This window comes from Elgaria multicarinata, chromosome 4 (assembly GCF_023053635.1).
Source record: "Elgaria multicarinata webbii isolate HBS135686 ecotype San Diego chromosome 4, rElgMul1.1.pri, whole genome shotgun sequence".
NCBI classification, from domain to species: Eukaryota; Metazoa; Chordata; class Lepidosauria; order Squamata; family Anguidae; genus Elgaria; species Elgaria multicarinata.
In genome coordinates this window covers 101,489,644-101,511,402 of record NC_086174.1, presented here as the reverse complement: position 1 = coordinate 101,511,402, position 21,759 = coordinate 101,489,644, and the positions used below count along the sequence as shown (strand labels likewise).

Sequence of the window (21,759 nt, the reverse complement as noted above, 5' to 3'; positions counted from 1 at the left end):
TAAAATCATAATAAAACAATAAGGAGGGGAAGAGAATGCACCAAACAGGCACAGGGTAGAGTAAAACTAACAGTATAAAAGTCAGAATCCTAGGTAATAATCCTAGGCAATCCTAGGTAAGACCCACTGAACTCAACGGGACTTATTTCTGAGCGAGACACAGAGGATTAAAGTATAAGTTTACTTTCTTCTCTTTTTTAAAAGTAGTTATTAATTACTTCCCAATTCTTCAAGTCACAAAAAATATCTCTCTCTGCATGCAAGAATGTTGATTTCTTTTTATCACCTTTAACATTGTAACTTTTGCTATTGCTTACATTCTGTTCCCATTAGGAGCTACAGTGGATTATATAAACTCAAGACAATCCTAGAATAACGTACATATTAATATATTGTGTTCATAAATATATTACGTATTAACAGAAGTTGAAGACAGACGTGCTAAATGTGGGTAAGCCTTTTTTTCCTAACCCACATGTTAGCCACATATAAAAACATTCTAAACAGAATTTTGCTTTTCCACTCTGAATTTTTTCATTATTGAAAAGTCTGGAACATGATGGAGTTAAATAAATAAATTATGAAAACTATGCTTGAATATCTCCAGTATCTGTACATTATTTACTATGCTAAGATATAATAGCTAAGGTTCTGGACCCAGAAGCCGTGTTACTGACGTCAGGCGAAATAACTCATGATGCATGATTCATATGAGAACAAAGAGGAGTGTTAAAATAAAAAGCTTCCAGAAAAGTTGTTATTTTGCACTGTATTGGTATAATTAAAAATAAATAAAGTTTACGCAGATTTCCAGTGAAGAATTGAATCTTGTTGTTACAGATTAGTTTCTAGTGTGGGTGATTGCAGTGAAAAGGAAGCACTCATTTTGGCCTTGCTTGTGATGCTTAAGGAATCAGCTGGCCTGAAACCTTGCAATAGCCCAGGAGCGTAGAAAAAGTAGCAGAGGCAGTAAGCCTATGTACACCAGCTGCGTGGGAAAATGTGTGGTGAGGATGCTGCTGCACTTGTGTCCTGCTTATGGATTCCTGATAAGCAGCTGATCGTTCACTGTGTGAACGGAATGCTGGACTAGATGGATCCACATGGCTCTTAAATCGAGAGACCTCTGGCAAGAGGTGGAAAACAGGCCTACGTACGGCCTGTTCCTCCCTTTGTATAAGGCCAGTTCAGCAAGTCAGGCAGTGCAAGCAGCCCAGCACCCTCTGCAATTCAGTCACCCTGGCCTCTGCCTGGTTACTCTGTGCAGGGTTGGGGGAGAAATTTTTCTATCAACCTTGATAGAAGGTTGGGTATGTTTTTTTACCTTCCCTGGGATGCCTTTTCTTAGCGGATATATCATACATCTGGCTCAATTTAGGCGAAGTAGCTATATTTAACTGTTGTATATGGGCTCATCTACACCAAGCAGGATATTCCACGAAGAAAGCAGTATATAAAAGGCCGGAGCCACACTACTGCTTTATAGTGGTATTGAAGTGCATTGCAGGATCTACACTACTGCTTTACAGTCGTACTGAAGTGCACTGACAAACTGTTGGGGCCCATGACACATCTACACCAAACAGAATATAAAGCTAAGAAAGTGTTATGAAAGCAGTATGTGGTATGTATCAATGAGCTCCAACAGTTGTCACTGCACTTCAATACCGCTATAAAGCAGTAGTGTGGCTCCAGCCTTTTATATACCACTTTCATACTGCTTTCATAGTGGAATATCCTGCTTGATGTAGATGAGCCCTATGTCACAACTTGGGCAGATAGACCAGTGTGGACATGGAAAAAGTCCCCATGTGGCTTGGGAAGGTATCCAGGAAATTCATGTCCACATAGAAAAAGGTTAGCAAGAGACAAATACTCAAAGCTGAGAGGTTCTAGAGAGGGGTTGCTGTCTCACCCAGTTGCTCACCGGTTCATCACTGTTGAACAAGAGGACTACCAACTCAGTAGGTAGCTCAGGCTTGAGCCATAGTTGCAAGGGAAACAATGTAGCTGGCTAGCCAGGCCACTTTCCCTAGAGAATGTCATTTCTGCCCTCCACCTGTTGAATGGCATGTATTCAACAGGTCTTAGTTTTAAGCCTGTTGAATACATGCCATTCTTGTTAATTAAAGTTATGGTCTATTTTAATTCTAAATTTCTAACATCTGTGTCTGTTCTTTATTCATTTCCCTGTTCCACAGATGGTCCTTCTGTGTCCTGATGTCTGCACATTCTTAGGCTTTTTGTCACACATGATGCTTAAAGCAGTTTTCGTTATTTCCCATATCAGCAATTCAAATGCAAAACCTGCATTGCATGGCATGTACATTGCATTTGAAAATAGATTCTTCTGCTCCTACATTAACAATGTTCACACATGAACACAAATATAATGGAAGAGGTCAAATCTGTGTTCAGTGTCAACTCTTACCATTACCAGAATTGCCCAATACTAGTAAAACGTTGTTACATTAGATATTGCAATAACTGTCCTGAAACTGAAGAGGATTAAGGCAGTGTTTTATGATTTTGTCAGCCCAATTGGTGCAATTGGTACATACTTTCGAGGAAGCCTCAGCTGTTCCTAAGGAAAGTTCTATAAATGCTTAGTGATGTTTACACAGAAATAAGTGATTAGTTTGTGTCATACTGCTCAGAATATTGGTCCATCTAGTTCAGTATTGTCTATCTTAACTAGCAGCTGTTGTCCAAGTTGTCAAGCAATGCATAATTGAACTATGGAATTCACTACCACAGGATGTAGTGATGGCCACCAATTTGGATGGCTTTAAAAAGAAGTTGGATAGATTCCTGGACGAGAAAGTTATAAATGGCTACTAGTTTGGATGGCTATGTGTTACCTCCAGTATCAGAGGTAGAAAGCCTAGCCTATATACATTAGTTGCTGGGGAACATGGGTGGGAGGGAGCTGTTGTACTATGTCCTGCTTGTTGGTCCCTGGTTCGACAGCTGGTTGGCCGCTGTGTGAACAGAGTGCTGGACTAGATGAACTCTTGGGGCTTTGCTAGACCTGCCGGCTTCCGTTAGCGCATCTCCCCCAGGCTTCCTGACGCACGACACGCAGGGACGTCGCGTCCCTGCGGCGTCCGCCATTTGTTGTTGTTGTTGTTAAAGGGGCCGGGTGCGGCCCGAAGACGTCGGACTGGTAAGTCCGGTTGTTTTGGTTATTTTTACCGGGGGGGGGGGAAGGATGGCTGGGTGGGTGGCATGGGGGAGGGCGGGTTAGATCGCGCCGCGTGCAGCCTAAGCAAGCAACCGCTCGGCTGCTTGCTTGGGCGGCGCGATCTCACCCGCCCTGCCCCGTGCCACCCACCCTGCCATCCTTCGCCCTCCCGTCTCTTCCCCCCCCCCCCCGCCGATGGGCACAGCACTCCTATGAGCGCTGTGCCAGGCAGGTCCGTGGCTTTTCGCGGCTCCTTGCAAAGCGAGGAGCCGCGAAAAGCTGCGGAAGTCACCACACTTCCCCCAGCCCCGGCCTGAGGCCGGAGCTGGGGAAAAAGCGCACCTGGTGCATTAGACCAGGCCTCAGCGCGGCCTGCCTCCGGATTCCCCTGTGCGTCATCTGGACGCACAGCAGGGAAACCGGGTCAGAAAGCGCGCTAAGGCCTCGTCTAGTAACGCCCTTGGTCTGATCCAGAATGGCTTTTCTTATGTTCTTAAATTCTTTTGTACTGCAGATGCCAGAGATTGATCCAGAAGTCTTGTGATCACAAAGCATATATGCTTTATTACTGAGTGATGGCCCTTCCCTCTTAAGGAAGAAGAAAACATGACTAGGGACCACTGGTTTCATTGATGACAATAAAGCAACCATAACAGATAATTCCAGCTCAACTGAGACTTTAACAATGGCTCAGTCAATCGTATTGCTCTGTGGGCGCAAATATATCAAAGAGGAAGAGAAGCAAGAGCCAGAATGTGCTTTAAAGGTTATGAGAGAGGGACATTAAAGAAACAAAACTATCTGGAAAGGCCCCAAATAACCCACTTACTCCACTTCCCTCCACTGTCAGCTGATTTAAACGAGAAGCTCACAAATGTCACTGTTGCTCTATCTAAAAAGGGAAGAGTTGCCTAAGAAATAAGATGCACATGTAAATGAGACGCATAAAAACTTGATCAGGGGACTCCCCAAGCACCTTCCCAAGTCTCCTTATGAAAATATGCCTTGCTATAGTGCTTTCATTTTCATTGATGATATTAATTACAATAAGATATAAGCAAAGTTTACCTGTGGCTTCCTCTAGTGTAGCAACATCTAGTCTAGGGCTATAATTTCCATAGCCGGCGGCAGTAAATGCACGAATCTGGAAAACATATACAGTTCCTGGTTTCAGATTATTCACCGAAGCAGAGGTGGCCTTTGTTTTCACTGTTGAATATGTCCTCTCCCTTTGGTCCTAGAAACACAAATATAAATAATTGGCTATGTTTAAAATTCAGATTTCAGTTTTGCTCTATATCAGCACTTGACAACTGCTCTTGGCATTCTGTTTCCATTTGCTATGAAGGGTAGTTTCCCCTCACCCCCACATAAAAGAATGTAGCATACTCTGTGGAGCATTACAATGTAATGTCATTTCATTGAGGGGTTCTTAAAATAACATAAAATGTAAATGGGAAGCACATGGTGCTGCTCGTAAAATTCAGGAGGTAAAAGTCATTGCCTTTTTGTGTTTGATTGTCTTATACCTCAGCTTCTGCTGCTTGATGCTTGATTATCAATTGGTGCAAATATTGTATTATTTCAGTTTATGAATAACATAGTAAGTCATATCTAGAAATTTATTTCCCTTATTCCTTCTCTCTCTCTCTCTCTCTCTCAAAGAGGCTCTTTCGTAAGATCATAGCAATTGTTTGTTTTTTTCAGCTAAGCAGAATAGAAATAAAATAAAGCTCATTCTATATGACCCTGTTCTTTCTGGATTCTGGAACTTCATTGCACATTTGTTTCTCGTTTTCCAATCTTAAATTTGGTTTGCCCTAAATTCTGAATTATTTTTAAAGGAAATTCTATACGCATTTTTGTGAGTGCTTGTCCCAATAAATGCATTTTTTTGTGCCCAATTTCCCCTAATATACATTTTCTAGCAATTTTCCTAATATAAAACATTATTGATGTTATTTTTACTAATATTCTCACTTTTGTGTGCAGTTTTCATCAATCTATGCATTTTTGTACACATTTTTTTTAAAGTAGAACACTCCCTTGCAAAATTCAGGGAATAATTTAAAGGGAATTTTGAAGAATAATTGATTTTTTTAGCTCACCTATTGTTTTAAAAGCACAAAATTAGGTAAGTTCAAAATGCGAACCAAATGAATTTCTTCCCCAACCCTGTCCTCTGACACCAACAGCTGCAGAAACAGCAGATACTTGTGCGCATTCCTGTGAATAGGGCAACTGAAAAGGAGACGAGCTCTGCGTGCATTTGGCTATGTATGTCAATGTGATTTACAGACTGGTGAAAGGTGACTATTTTAATCTTCCATAACAATTACATACGAAATAAAATTAATAGAGGGCTAAATCACAAATTACTTAAGCAAATTCTAGGAACAAATTCTCTGGGAAGTGATGCTCTGCACGCTGGCTGAAATGAATGGAAATTACACAAGAGTACTTCCATTCATTTCAATGGGGCTTGCAAAGACGAACTTCACAGTGAACTTTGCCTGAAGTTATCAGATTTTGCTCATGCTTTATTCTGTCTAAATTAAACCATTCACTGGGTACAGAAACTCAAACCATATCCACGCTGTATATTGAAACTGGTTTACTACCATTCTCTCTTTTCAGGGATCCCTGGGAATTGCAATTCTGTGTATGTGTGTGTGAAAGTATCTCTAGCAGGGATGGGGAAATATCGGTCTGGTTCACATTTTAATGTGAATCTAATTTTCACTTCACAAACCAGTATGTGAACCAAACTGCAGTTATCCTCTGTGATTTGTGAACCGCCCAGAGAGCTAAAATGTAATAAATAAATAAATAAATAAATCCTTTGTGTTTGCAGTTCTCCAATTTTTACCCTACAGTTCTCCAATCAAAAACTTTACACAGCGTGCCAGTGTGGTGTAGTGACTACAGTGTTTGACTAAGAGTTGGGAGATCCGGGTTCTAGTCCCCGTTGGGGTATGGAAGCTCACTGGGTGTCTTTGGGCCAGTCACAGACTCTCAGCCCAATCTCCCTCACAGGGTTGTTGTTGTGAGGATAGAATGGAGAGGAGGAAGGGGGTTATGTACACCATCTTGGGTTCCCTGGAGGAAAAAAGGTGGAATATAAATATAATAAATAAATTAGGGGGAAATACATGTGTACATTAGGAGAAATAACATACAAAAATGCATTTGTTATGGAGAAAATTAACTTGCAAAAATATGTACAAAAATGCATACAGGAGAAATGTGCATGAAAATGGCAAACAAATCTTGTACAGTTTTTTAAAAATAAATAAATCACAAATTAATGTGGTAATAGGGTGGAAAGGATTTAAGATTGGGGGTGGGGATGAGAAATTTAATTGACAGATTTGACCATCCCTAATCTCTAGTCTAATGGAAAATTCTTAGAATCCCATCAACTATAATTCTGAAGATTTGTTAGGGAAAGCTATGACAAGGTGTTATAAAACTTTGAAGTATAGATCTTCTCTAGAAGAAATGCTTCAATATTAGTAGTGGATGGGAAATTAAAACATGTCCTACATAGTGTCCTATTTAGACACTAATTTATTCTTACAAAATATCTAACAACAAACTGTTACAAACTTAATTGCTCACATAACATTTTTATTCTGTTAAGAGCTGACAACAATAGACACCGGTTGTTTAAAACGACATAGATTTGGCTAACTGCATTTTTATTTTAAGACACTGTGAGTCAAATTGTGTTTTGTGTTAGGATGTTAAAGAACAATTTGTTGTACGTTTCTTAATTAACCAAATATTTCAAAATGCAGAAAAAATGAAAAGAATAAGGGGAAAGTAAAGGAAAAACTACCAGTAATTAGTGGGAAATAATCTATTGTAATTTGGCTATGAACGACTTCATAGCAAAAGTGATGTGCAAGCCCTCTCAAGTTTCCAAACTGGGCAAGAATCCTCCACAATGGGGACATTTAAAAGGGATTTTTACATATTCATTTCCTCTTGTCAAAATTACAGTATATTAATTTACAAAACACTCTTTCAGCCCAAAGGTTTTATTTAATAACACTTACTGTTCTACTGTAATTCAGGGGTAGGCAACGTGATGCACTCCAGATGTTTTGAACTCCCAACTACCATAAGCCCCAGATAACATGGTCAGATATTATGGGAATAGTAGTCCTAAACATCTGGAGGTCCCCAGGTTGTTTATGTGAGTGCAAATAATGTGACATGCTACAACTAAAGCCCTGTGCGAAATATTATAGTAATTTCACTCCAACATTGAGACATATTTGCAAGTATACACATGCATGTTTATGCTGCAATTTATTAAGCAGCTTAGAATCCTGTGAAGTAAATGTATCAGATACTCCATAATGACTTAGGAGAACAGTTCTGAAAATACAGAATGGGCAAAAATAACTTGAAAAGAAATTCCATTCAAACTGGAAGGTATGTAGAAAAGCTATTGTGGGCCCGATCTACACCAAGCAGGATACAGCACTATGAAAGCAGTATGAAAGCGGTATATAAGAGGCAGGAGACATACCAAGCAGGCTATAACTCTATGAAAGCGGTATGAAAGCGGTATATGATACGTGTCAATGGGCCCCAACAGTTGTCAATGCACTTCAATACCACTATAAAGCAGTAGTGTGGCCGGCACTCTCGTGGATTAGCGATCTCGCAGGGAAGCCGGGAAGGATGCAATTGCGCCGGGAAGAAGGATGGATGTGGATCCACCAGAACATGGCCTCCATGATTCAAACTTCGAATCTGAGGCCCAAACCTTGCACAGCCCTAATAAAGAACTGTTCTAAGTGCTATACATCAAGGAATACAGGCAACAAACACAAATGATTTTGCAGGAAACATCTATGAGAAAGAGAAGGCAGGAATCTAGTCACTAGCCAACAAGACTTTTTTCTGCGCAAGAATTTTCTATGGGTTTTCTTCCATAGAGTTTATTGGAAAACCATTGCATCAGGATTAATCCTAAATCTCTTGATCTAGTAGCTAGGTGCTAATAAAGTCCATATGATATAATTAGGACTGTCACCAATTAAATATTTTAGTGGATTAATCGCCCACATTTGAACTGATTACTCAATTGAAGCTGCAATTGATTAATCCGACTGGATGCTTTAGTTGATTAATCTGGGGTTCTAACTTCATAATCCTAATGTCTATATCAAGATCCACAGGATCTATATTATGAGAAGAAAGGAAACAAATAGGAAGGATAGAAAAAGAAAAAAAGGCAAGAAATGATGCAGCCCAAAAGGAAAGCATCCAGTCTGCACACAGTGTTGCCCATTGCAGAGTAGAATGATATGATGGGAAGAAGTAGTAGTGCTTACTTTCTCATAATACTTGATTTCATATTCCGTGATGACTCCATTGGGATGTTCGGGTTCCTGCCAGGAAAGCTCCACACTCCTTTGCAACACTTTCTCTTTCATTACGCCGCTCACTTGCGAGGGAGCTGTTTGGAGAAGAGGTGTCAATAAACAACGAGCAAATGTGCTGGATGTCACCAATCAAGTGTCACTACTGATCAGTTTCACGCTGTGCCACTGCTATTAAGGTAAGAGAAAGCACCTTTCCCTTAGTCCACCATTCAAAAGCTAATGAATATTCAAGCAGGGCCTTATTACTGCTCATAAACCATAATAGAAATCTAAATTAAAGTGCAAACAGCAAAAGGCAGCATTGTTCAAGTTAGTGCAAAACAGCAATTGATGGGATCAGAATGACAATTAAGCAAATGAATTCTAATTAAACCAGGAAAATATGCTTTCAGATTTATCTCCTGCGGTAAACTAGTAGACCAAATATTTATTACACATGTTTCAACAACACTTAAAAGAAAAATGAACGTGTAAGGAGACAAAAATAACGTTATCCTTCAGACCCATATCATGTCTAATCCCACCTCAAACTCATATCCCTCATGTACTGCCAATAATGCATGTTTGAAAGCAAAGCGTACACTGCGCCGAAAAATTGAAAGCTGCTTTAGCTGCAAACCTACTTGCATTTTTCTTTTAATGATCATGTTTGCCTCAGTACTAGTTAAAATATGAGGACATTCCAGATGCCAATAAACTGGCATCTGGGTTATAACGCAGTGCAAGTGTTCACCTGTAATACAGCTAAAGTGGTAACATGCAGAGCAAAAGTCTGAAAAGGAGCTTGTGACAGTCAAGGGGAAATGCCTATTCTAAGACGGGGCCTGCAATTTGCAGTTTTTAAGTAGTTAGAGTAAAACCAATTATCATTTTTAAAGTGTTTCCCAATTAATCAAGAATGCCTTTTAGTCAATAAAAAGGTTTTTTTAACTGAGCCATATAACTAATCAATCAATTAAAGGTTCTATCCCACTATTTAAACCTGTCTTTTACTCAAAAATGATGAATGTTTAGCTGCCACAAACAGCAAATGCAGTGATAAATCTATGCCTGGTCTGCACAACACTTCACATTATTGAATGCTCCTTCATAGTAGTAGTAGTAGTAGTAGTAGAAGAAGAAGAAACAAAAACCAAAGAAAAATCTTCCATGCAGGTAGAAAACGAATTAACAAGGACAATGGCCCTATCCATTGACATGTTAGCTTTCTACATAGAGGGAACATTTTTCTTTCTTTTTTTTTAACTGAAGGAGTATTCAGTCATGAGATTCTTCACTCGCTATCTCAAGCAGTTCACAGTCCAGACAGTCCACTGTTTGTGAGAACTAGGCTGGAATCTCTCCAAATTCTCGAGAGACCAGGGACAAATATTATGGGAACTATACAGCTGCCACTGAAAACAGACACCCTGCATCAAATACGTGATGTGACCTGTGTATTTCCTCAGTTCCACAGGCAGGAGATGATGTATTGAAGCAGAGGTGAGAAAACTCAAAGTACTAAGTCATTGGCTGTGTTCACACAAAACACTAAAACAGAATTCTGGAGAATTCCTGGCTTATCATTCACAAGCAATGTGGATGCTGCCCAATCACTCCCATTTGGCTCCTCCCACCAGTGGGAGTGGCTAAAGAAGCCAGGAACTCACCAGCGATGAACTCATCAGCAAAAAAATGCGAAGTGCTGGTTCCGAACTGGGGCTCACTTTGTAATTCTGATTTATTGTTTTCTGTGAATGCTGTGTCATGTGTTTTGCATTACTGGGGGCTACTAGAGGAGAAGCTGGGCTGCTGTTTTGGTGATGGGCATGTGTCTGTTACTTGACGCTATCTTATTCCTGGATAAACAACTGGGTCCATCTAGCTAAGTACTGCTTACCCTGACTGATTACTCAAAGACTGACTGAATCTCAAAGGATTCAGACCAGTGATGCAGCTGGAACTGAACCTTGGGGCCAAGGTCCAGAACCCCACAGCCCAGGTAATCCTCAAATGACCACCCGGAGAGTGACAAGTGATCAGGGCAGTGGCAAACAGGCCTGGCATCAGCACCTAGACTGGCATGGGCATTTTCATATTCAGGGGACAGATCTCATTTTATTATTTTTACTTTATATCTGTATATAAAGGAACAAAGGGATTATCAAATAGAAGACTGGTATAAAGAAGTTTGAGATATAGCTATTAATGACAGACTCACGAGCAGTATTAAAGTTAAGAGAGGATTACTGAAGCGAAATGACTTTGATGAGGTTTGGAGTCCATTTGTTAAATTTGTATTAGAAAAAGGGAAAGGGAGTAAACTGTCTTAGGATACATTACAATTTTGGAAAGGAGAATAAGGGTCCCAGGGGTGGGGTGCACAAGACAGTATTATATTATTTCAATAAGTTATTTTTTAATTTCATTATTGTGGTATATTAAGTTGATGTAGCATTATTATTGTATGTGTTATAAAATCCAAATAATAAAAATATTATAGATAGATAGATAGATTATCCCCTCTTGTTCTTGTAATATATAGTTCCAGCCTGAGTCCTGCGGGGAGTTGGTGGAAATCACCTTGAGACTATTGGTGCTCAGATTCTTAGTCCTTCTTGAGATCCTGACATTGTTCCTTAAACTGGCAAATAGAAGGGCCATTTTCACGGTAGGGCTTTCTCCCTCTTTCTGTTTTATAACAACTTTATTCTTTCACAAATGTAATTTTTAATGTGGTCTTTTTTATTCTATTTTGATTCTTTTATTCTATATGTTGCTCCTCACTCTGAAATCTTTTGGATGGGAGCAGTTTATAAATATTGTATATAAAATCTCTCTCTCTCTCTCTCTCTCGCTTCTTCTTGTTCACCTTCAACATTCTCCTGATTTTTTTTAATGGTTCATGTGCTTTTAGAGGAATAAGTTTGCACCTTTTAAACAAGTTACTTTTAAAGTGTATTTTTTGTGATTTTATTGCATTTTATGAAGTCAGGGTGGAAAGCTTTAGGTAAAAGCATTTATTATGATGAATTGGCTCGCCAGAGACCCTTGTAAGAAGATAACAAAAAACAGAGTCATGCTTTTATCAGAAATTAGAAAACATAGCAAAAGTCTTCATTTTTCGCAGTTGGAGATTAAGGGAAGTCATGAGACCTGCCCAATTTGCTTTCTTTTTTTTTTACAAATGCACAGTATTGTCAGTGTTCAACAACTCCTGTAACAAAGGAATCTCTTTCTTCAGGAGTAACAAGTATTACCCACCAGAACAAGAATTACCTCCTGGTTTCATAAGCATTACCTCTACTTTGCCATGAAAAGATACAAGAAGGAAAGGAAAGATCTGCCCCCTTTCCATTCTGATAACTTCCTCCTATGAGGACTATCCCCAAAGATTTGCTATTGCAGGACCTTGCATGATCTATAAACCTCTAAGTCTTTTACAGATCTTTGTTATAATGAGCGGATTTTACTTGAAGTGATACATCATTAAGGAGTCACTGCACTGAAGGAAGTATTCTTTGGTGTGTGGGTGGGTGGGTGTGTATGAGTGTTTATGAAAAGGACAGAAAAATGTGTGCTCAGAAACGAGGCACACATTTATAATTTGCTCTGAATTTTCTTCTTCCTCATACCCCACCACAAGTATTGCTGTGATAATACAGCCCACAATTGCAAAGGAAACTCCCACTTGGCTGGTTTCTTCACTCAACAAATGGAATAATTTAATCCATCTGGCAAATGGAAGTCTGGAGGATTATACTGTCCTTGGATGTGATTGCCAAACAACATGAGAAAACTTCACACTTCCTCTATGGATTAGAATAGTTTAAATAGACTGGCTGATATTTGACAGGCTGCTTCATGAAGACCAATACATAATTCTTAACGTTAACACAAAGGAAAGAACAACCATACCCTATCCCTCTTCCAAACTGGAAAACATCACCCCTGAATTCAGTTTGCCTTATTTGTATCTTACCGCAGTGTAGACTGAGATCATAAGCATGGTTATTTGTAAGTAGGTTTATCTGAAATAAATGTGACAGTCTCACAAGGAAGTATGCTTAGCATTGGGGTGTACTCCAAATGGTTGTCTTTCAAGATTTCAGGCAAAGATTTCTCCCTGCCCATGTACTTGAAATCGTAGGCCCTACTGCCTGCAAAGTGTGTGTTCTACCACTGAGCTTTGGCCCCTGCCTTTTTTAAATTATTCCCTCTAAATTGAAAGCTCTCAAAATATCACTGTGGTACTCCACTTCTAGGTTAATTTGGCAATAATTCACATTGGTTTCAAAGAAGCACAGTTCCAACTAAGGCCTTAGCTAGACCTACCTTTTGTTCCAGAGCAGAGGAGGGGAGATCTCATGTTGGGATTAACGTGAGATCTCTGCCCTGTTTACACGTAAGGCGCGATGACCTCAGGAAGAGAGGCGTCGCGCCTGCCATTTTTTAATTTTTTAAAGAGGACGTAGCACACACACGCTCGTGCACTAAAGGTAAGTCTTTTTTTAAATTTAATTTGGTTTCCCTGCTCCCCCCACCCTAAACTTGATGGGTGCAGCGCCCCCATGCTGCATAAGTAATCACGTGGAGCGGGGTCAAGCCGTGTAAATGGGCCAGACGTTCTGCGGTGTCAGGCTCAGCCCAAGACCGTGGAAAAAGCAGGCCCAAAGGGGAGGGCTATATCCCGGGAAAGGGAGGGATGATCCTTTCCTGATCCCGGGATCCCCTGTGCGTCATCTGGACACACAGGGATGATCCCGGGGTTCGCCCTGGGATATAGCCTGGTCTAGCTAAGGCCTAAGAGTGCTAAGGACTGCAGCCCCAAACAGGACAATCATGTTAGCAAAGGCATTGTTTTTTAAAACTATTTTGTAAAAATCCCTATTTAGATAGGAAACTGTTGTTTATGATGCTTGAATAGATGCTTTATGCCATCTATTCAATGCAAACAAAGTTGAAGCCCTACATCACAGGTTAGCTTCCAAACAGGCCCATTTCCTAATGAGGTTAGGTTACCAGTGTTTGTACTGGTTCCATATTGCCACAATTTGAGCTGTGCATTCTGATATATACGGCCTGTTCAGACAACTAGGCCATGGTTCGGCCTCTAACCTTTTTTTGAAGTAAATGGTTAGTGAGTGTGTTTAAACCGTGGTGTCTTCTGAATGGGGCCACCATCTCTTCCAAATGTTCCATCAAGTATTATTTTCAAATAAGAAGAAAACAAAATTAACGGCTCCTTTGGGAATGAAATTAAAAAGATGACTCTCATTTTCCAATAAACATCCACGAACCACAAGTAAAACACACACATCCCCCAAAACCCAGGCTGTACCTATGGCTCTGAACAGGGGGCTGACATGAACAAAACGTGTCAATCCAGTGGGCAGTATTTGGGGAAACCCGTCATGCCCGCTTACATGATTGTTGCTGTGCTAGAGATCGCTTACGATAATACTACGTCAATACTGTAAGCACAGCGGCCCTTTTAGACACTTCCCACTGTGTTTAAAATTTGGAACTGGCCCAGGCACTTGGAAAGGCAAGGTGTGATGTTTGTCTGCTTATGGCAGCTAAAGGTTTGTGCGGGTGAAAACCTCCACTATAGCTTACCTTCATGCAGTCTGTCTTCCAAGGCACTACATTTTTAAACTAAGCCCTGATACCTGAAGTGAGCTCAGCTTGCAAAAAGTCACTTGGGAAGAGGAAGGTTAAGCATATTGCATTATTGAAACTTGACCTCCAGCACCCTGTTTTCTATATGGCTGGGAGACTTCTATGTTTCAAGCACGTGGTGCTGCCTGCCACCATCACATCTAGCTTCACCCTGATACTGAAGGGAATCAGACTGAGCTTCAGGTATGTAACCCAGCTGCAGCCTAATGCAATAGCAGCAACCATCCATCTTATGTATGTCTCTCTAAATGTAATTCTAGCAGGCATTTCAAGTGACAAAACCTCAGCAAATCTCTCTAGTACTTAAGAGACCAGAAGGAAACTCTTTCCAGCAGTGGGCAGAATGTTCCTTTTCAAGGCTAACTTTCACAGTACACACAACCAAGCTTGACCAAAGGATTACATTAATTGTGTGTGTGTGGGTGGGTGTGTGGGTGTGTGTGGGTGTGTGAGAGAGAGAGGGAAAGAGCATATCTGAGAAAATGCAGGAATTGTCAAATTGTGTAGCTGCTGCCACTCCAGTCTTCCAGTCAGCAAAAAGGAATGTGGTATCAAGTACAGAATTCAGATTCCTGAGAATCTCAGCTCTCTTTTCCTTTTTTCCCAAAGAGCAAGGATTTTTTTGCAGTTACAACTATGGACTTAAGCTAGATAGTACATGTGCAATGTCTGATGAAATATCAGAAGCCACAGGGATTGCTGAAAAAGATTTCTAGTATCTAGGGAAAGGACAGTACTTCAGTGCAGGGACATCTCTCTTTATTTACAACACAGGATGTGTTATTAAACATATTATGCATACAGATGACATGTGAACTCTGCCTGCAGTGTACAAATCAAACGTATTCTATACCTTTCCTTGATGTCATCTTTTGTCTTATATAAGCCTCTCATAAATATGAGGACCATACATTCCTGATGCCAGGAACGGGAAGCCTCTAATTTTGACATAGATGGTGCTTATGTTTTTAATGGTGAGACTTTTGGCGGATGCAGCTTCTTCTACCATAATGCTTCCTTAGGGGGAGAAGGGCATAGGTCCCTCTTCTAAGCAGCTACAGACAGGATCATGCGCTACACAGTGAGGAAAGCCATCAGCCCTAGATATAATGCAAATGACCAGACATGGTAATTATTTCTTTTGTTTTTTAAACACAATTCCGTATGTGGAGAATTGTTTAAGCATCTTAACCATAGGTAAATATGATTCTGCTGAACTTTACTGATAACAGCTTCATATTGTATGGTTTCCCAACTTGTCATCATTTTCAGTTCAAGCTGAAAGCAAAATTAAAACTGAAGGATCAAAATAAAAAGTGTAATAGCAAGGTATTAGGAAAAAACAGCATGTTCTTTACACTAGTCACATACAAAAATACTCATAATAGTATTAGCTATGAAGAATAAACAGGAATACCCAGAAAACGGGTGGAATTTGAACTTAGTTTTCTATGAAATGTTGTGAGCTTTTCATTTAAATAAATAAATAAATAAATAAATTTCACATTAGCCAATCTTGCTTTTAACTGATATACTCACTGGGGCGGGGGGAACAAAGCAAAAAGTGCAAGGTGCATAATGGAACTGAGAGCCCCATAATTTCTCTCAGTGCAAAATGAAATTTACGAAGCACAGAGACTGATGCAAAATGAAATGCTTTCCACTTTCATTTAAGCCAAGTCCAGAATAAAACAAAACAATGAAAGCTAGAAAATTGAAAGTGGAGAAGGGGGAGTTTCCTATATATCAGCAAGAGTGCAGAGCTGTTTCTGGTGCTAAAGAAGCATAATGCAACCTTACATAAAAGGAGTCCGCAAAAGACAGTTCCTCAGCCGTTTTCTCCCACATTTCAGCCCCTGCCCATCCTGGAATGGTTTTGCAACACTTTAAAATTGATTTTAAAAAGAAGTGATGGATGAACACTACAATTAATAAACACATATTATGTAGTGTTATAAAACTGCAAAAAGACAGAAAGCCGAAATGTGATGGAGGTGAAACATATGGGGGTGATTCACAGATAGGCATATCTTTCATTTACATTGCAATAGCAGGATGAAGCTGGACCCAATGGAGAGAGAAAAATCAGTATGGCCTATACATTCTTTATCAATCAGGCCAGATTAACTATCATAGCTTCACCCATAAATTCTTTGAATTGTAGTGTGGTGAGTTATTGGGAATGATCTTCCCAAGGCTTCCCATTCTTAAACCAGTGCAAGTCTTATTTGAGATATACCCTATGATTCCCAACCAGTGAAGGTCCATGGAAAAGACCCACCTCTTCAAGGTTTTTTTTTTTTTAAAAAAGTAATATCCTAGAACATGTGGTGACAAACAAAACCATGTGTTTACTACATTGCAACTGGATTCATTTGAAATGTTTAGTTTAAGGTGACAGGATCGGTTTCAACAATCCATAAAAAAAATGATGGCAGGAGAAGTGGCAAAAGTTCTCAAAGTGAATTATTTTTACACAGCTGGAAAAATGTGTAGGTCTCTCTGTGTCACTAAAATGCATTTTGTTTAAGTTACCACATGTCAAAGAATCCTATGATTAAAGGTTATTAAGAAGTAATAAATCTATTGGTCTAGATCAGTGGTGAAGAAATTCCCCACAAGGTTTATGAGCTACAGTGGAGGTGGAGAAAACATACATCTCCAGATGTTTTGGATTTCAATTGCTAGAAGCCCCTTGCCAGCATGGCCAATGCTGGGAGTTGAAATCCCAAACATCTGGAAATCTACTTTCTGCCCAACCCTGATCTATAGCATGCCAGAAACAGACCCAAATGAGTTGGTAGTTCTACCACTAACTTCCTAAAAAAGAGATAACTTTCTTTTATGCAAACTTTATTTTCTGGCTCATAAACCTTACACTGCTTCAAATGCACTGTAAGATTTGGTGAGAGAAGTGACCAGCATACTGTGAACTACTTAGGGACTGAAGCACTAAGTGGCAAAAAGTGAGCTACTCCAGGAATACTTGACTGCACTACTCAATACAGCTTTCTGTCATTGTTTTTGTGGTTGGAAAGCTCTTAAATTACCTGCATTTCCTAGGGGAGGATTGGTGACACTAGCTGCTTGAATATATTTCAAATCAAGTGCGGGGAAATACAAGGTTAGAACTGAAGGCTTGTAGAATCTGAACACACACAAAAAGCACTTCTACTTTTCCATTTCATTTGGGTAACTGGATCATTTTAGCATAAACCTTATTAAAATGTGCATGTAAAGACCTTACTCAATATTGAATTTTTTAAAATATATGCTAATTTACTCCACTGTATATTCTCTCTGTCACATTCATTTCCAGTTTGTGTTTAACAGCTCTAGAAGTGGGAAGTATGAATCAATTACAAAAGTTTGGGAGAAAATATTACAAAAAGAAAGGAAGGAAGAAGTAAAAGTATTTTTGCGTGAAAGAAACAGCTATCATGTTTTCAGTTACAGCAAATACCTAGAAACATTTTAGAAAAGCGTTGTTTGTTTTTTGCTTGGCACTTGATACAGATGTTATTGTCATTTCTGTGCTCTGCTTCTTCCAAACCAGTCAACAGGGGTATCAGCAGTGAACTGATCTTGAATCACATCAGAAGTGACAATATTAACTCTGATGACATTGACAGCTCATGCATCAGAAACTTAAATTCATCCTGACGTGTCAGGCACAAACCCAGTACTTTCAAATGTGTGAAGAATGGTAAAAATTAACTTACCCAGCAATTCTCTTGTGCACATGGGTATGTGTCCAATTTAGAGCTCTTCAAATGAGATCTCTCAGAATTCAAATTCTATCCCATAAGAGCTGAAGATTCTAACTACCTGCCTGCCCCCAAGCAGATCTACTTTGCCCTGGTGAGTTTACTCATTTACGTTCCATCCTTTTTCTTTCACCATCCATCTTCCATGACAAGTGTCAATTATGGTCACAAGATTTATGGGATGGAAAGATAAAGCACAATTTACAAATCTTTTCCTGCGGAAGTGGACAGGTGTAATGACAGAGACAGCTTTCTGTAATTGAATTTGTTGCTCCTATCTACACAGTTACAAGATGATGTCAACTTTAAGGATGTTAGTCATGTGGGGGGGGGACTTAATACATGCCACTATTTCACTGTGCTGTGTTACCACCCAGTCTTAAACTTGTCTACCAACATGATCGGTATTTGCTGCACTGAAATATGACTCTTGGTGAATAAAACCACAGCTTTTACAAGCTGCACAGCGCAGTGATTAGGTTTATTACAGAAAGATGCCCAAGGGATGCTTCAATAAATTTCAGCCTCCTAAGAAAGTATATTCATTTATTTATTCTTGGCTGGGCCTGAAATAAACTAGATCTGAATGACAGGAAAAGCAAATTAACAGCAAGACAAATATACACTCAAATATTAAGTGCAAGTTGTATAAATAGCCCATCCAGGTGTCAACAAAAAGTAATAATTAGTGCTATGCAAGAGAGTTGCTGAAATTGCCATGTTCAAGGTTATATTTTTTTGGCAGGAACTACAATATCAATTAGTATGAACACTTCTAAATTGTTTCCAAATAACTGTGAAATTTAATCAGAGCTTTGCAGATGCAACACTTGCCACAAATCTCACAAGGCAAATCAGCACATGCCCGAACCTTGCTGAGAAATGGCATAAAAATCAGTGAGATTACTCAAATGTTTTTAATCTCAACTTCTGTGTAAGGATCAAGGCCTATGTGCTCACTATGCTGCTGGATCAAGTTCTTTATTGCCCTGTAATAGTGCTGATAGCTGCCTGTAACACCTTCATGTGGAACTCCTGAAGACACTGTAACGCATAAACAACTTCAAAGTTTACACCAATTGGTTTGTCTCACCCTTCCTCCCTAATACAAGACAAATCAAAATAAATAGGATGAATTTGATATTAGGTGCCAGACAGTGAGACAATTACCTCCAAGAATGAAACGTTTATTATAGGAATAATCATTCTGATTTCAGTAGTAACAAAATTTGTCCTGTTACTATTGCTTATGTGTCTGAATAAGAAGTATGCAAATTGTTCTTATAGCTGCGATCAAGGGGACAATTAAACTCTCTTCAGTCATTCAATACCTGTAGATACTGAACCACTTTGCCCATCACAGTTAACTGTTGTTAACCCAGTAATTGGCGGGTGGACACAAAAGCACCCAACAACGAACCATGGGCTAACTTGAGTTGTTTAACCCCTAAAAAGCCTAGGGTTTCTGAGTCTGAACATCACAAAACAATACAGGAACAAAGTAGGTTGTTAATTGCAGGTGGAGGTGGGCGAGCTGGCAGGAACCAGCATGCTCGCTCACTCCAGCACACTCACAAACAACCCATGGTTAGCAAACCATGGGTTGTTTGTGCGAACCAGATCACTGAATGCATGAAGGAGCTTCTAAGAACATGTTGGCTGGCTGTACCTCCTAGACGTTGATGTATGTATTGACCATGCTACCCTGTTCACAACAATCAGCATCAGTCTGTTACTGTACGGCTCTCTCCACCAGGACAGGAAATAGCTATCAAAAGTAGTTATCATTAAGGAAATAGTTATTATAATGGTATCATCAAAAAGATATTAAGCAAAAGCCCTAAGCGTTTGTAGGATAATTTTCAAAAAGTTGTTTTTTAAAAAAATTTAAATAAATAATATTTATTATGCAAGAAGACTAAGAAAGCACTCGTGTACACAATTGTCTTATTCTGAATGCTTACAATGAACTTGTACGTAACGATCTCTGCTCATTATTGAACCATATATATTAGTTTGTAAAATGTACTTACTCTTTTAAACAGAAACAAATTAAGCAGGGAAAACTTAAGTCAGGTCGCAATCTTGTTACCACATTTGTAATGTTACTGCTATCACCTTAAAAAGCTGATCCTATGGCTCCTACGTATCACATCTACAAGCAGACTGGCTTGTGCAAGGGAAGCAGAGGACTATCTGGTGTTGCCTGCCAGGGTAGTCCTAAATACAACAGTCATAAAAATTAAATGGAAATTCCACGTATTGGGGTGATATATCTCTGAATAGCAGATTCTCATGAAAACAACATGGCCTGACCATCACCTTCAGACCTTGCTTACAAACATCTAGAGGCAACAGGATGATAGTGGATATAATCACAAGATTGGATCAAGGGGGGTATCTGTTGGCACAGGAGGAAGGTGACAGGTTGGTCATTTTCTCAGTTTCCCGCTTTCCACCAAAGCTCCCATGGCCACCTTCCAATTTGTTCCAGGGAGTGGGAGACCGTCTGGAATAGCCGGGGAGGTGGCACTGAGGGGCAGGAGAACTGGAGAAAATCACCACCCTACCCTCTTCCTGCAGCATAAAGTCACTGCTGGATCTTGGTAGCCCTTCTGTTCATGGTGTTGAAATAAGCAACAGTTAAAACCCATTGTATGGAGAGAAAATAAGTGGTTTCAAAGAGAAAATATATTAATTTTCACATTAATATATGTGGGAATAGGGAACTGGGATCCCTATTTGTTTCTCTCCCGCAACCTCTCTTTTCCTGTGTAGCCCTTTCTGTATGGTTTTGGTTTTACTTTTTCTACTTACTGTCTCTGCTTTAGCTGTAACAAGAAGATGCCTGTTAATATTAAGTAAAGGTATTATTTAAAACTTTTGGTTGTTTCTGCCTCAAGCCTCTCATCTTATTTTGTAACATTATGCTAGACCTTCAACTGGCTCAACAAAGCATCTGAAACAATCTTATGCTTTGAGGATCAAATGAAATTTTGAGATGAAAATGGGGCTGGGTGGGGAGGAAGCTCAAACCCTCTTCTCCTCAAGCATCATGGCCCTGATCTTAATTGTCGCCATGTGTGCTTGCAGAAGAATAGGGGAGACAATTACACACAGCTCAGCTACACGTTATTAAAGGAACGTTTTGTTGGGCCCTCAGTTGAGGCTGGCCAGGGTCCTGCGTCCTTCCTATCCCAGAAACCATCATGCTGTTATGACAGCTGAACCTAGCCCAGGGATGTGGACCTTCCTAGGACATGTTGAAAGCAAAGTTTAGCATCTTAGGACAGGGTTCCAAATCCTGTTAATTTCAGTCAGACTAGTCAGTTTGCTCCTCATCAAGTCCTACTGAGTCCAATCAGAATGATTTAAAAATCTGTTTAGGATTACAGCTTTAAATACATCTGACCGTGTATTGGATTGTTATCAAAGCGATTTGGCCTACTTGGAAATTATACCCACATCTTATTGGTTGCAGTAATGTAGCCTAACATAGATATGATGACAACTACAAAACGTCTACCCAAAGGTTAATTTATTGGGTAAGTACTTTATATCAAAGCTGCCATTATAAGCATTATTAAAGAAAGCGTCAATTGGACGCATTAAAAAACCATTTTGTTTTCTGATTAGTTCCCTAAAAGAAAAGGGGTTGATTCTGATTTTCTGTGTTACATCAGGTAACGCCATTGACTTCTGTGCAGTCACAGCTACATATCAGTATAGAATCTGACATACAAAA

At 39.6% G+C, this 21,759-nt stretch overlaps 1 protein-coding gene across 2 annotated transcripts in view; it reads right to left on the bottom strand.

Annotated features, from left to right (window-relative positions):
- Positions 1 to 21,759, bottom strand: part of EPHA7 (EPH receptor A7) — a 211,653-nt gene that overhangs the window by 33,376 nt on the left and 156,518 nt on the right. For both annotated transcript variants that reach the window (XM_063124868.1, XM_063124869.1), the window contains exons 6-7: positions 8,536 to 8,660; positions 4,253 to 4,421 (exon numbers count right to left, since the gene is read on the bottom strand). In XM_063124868.1, the coding sequence (XP_062980938.1) occupies positions 4,253 to 4,421; positions 8,536 to 8,660 (294 nt within the window). The remainder of the gene's footprint in view (positions 1 to 4,252; positions 4,422 to 8,535; positions 8,661 to 21,759) is intronic.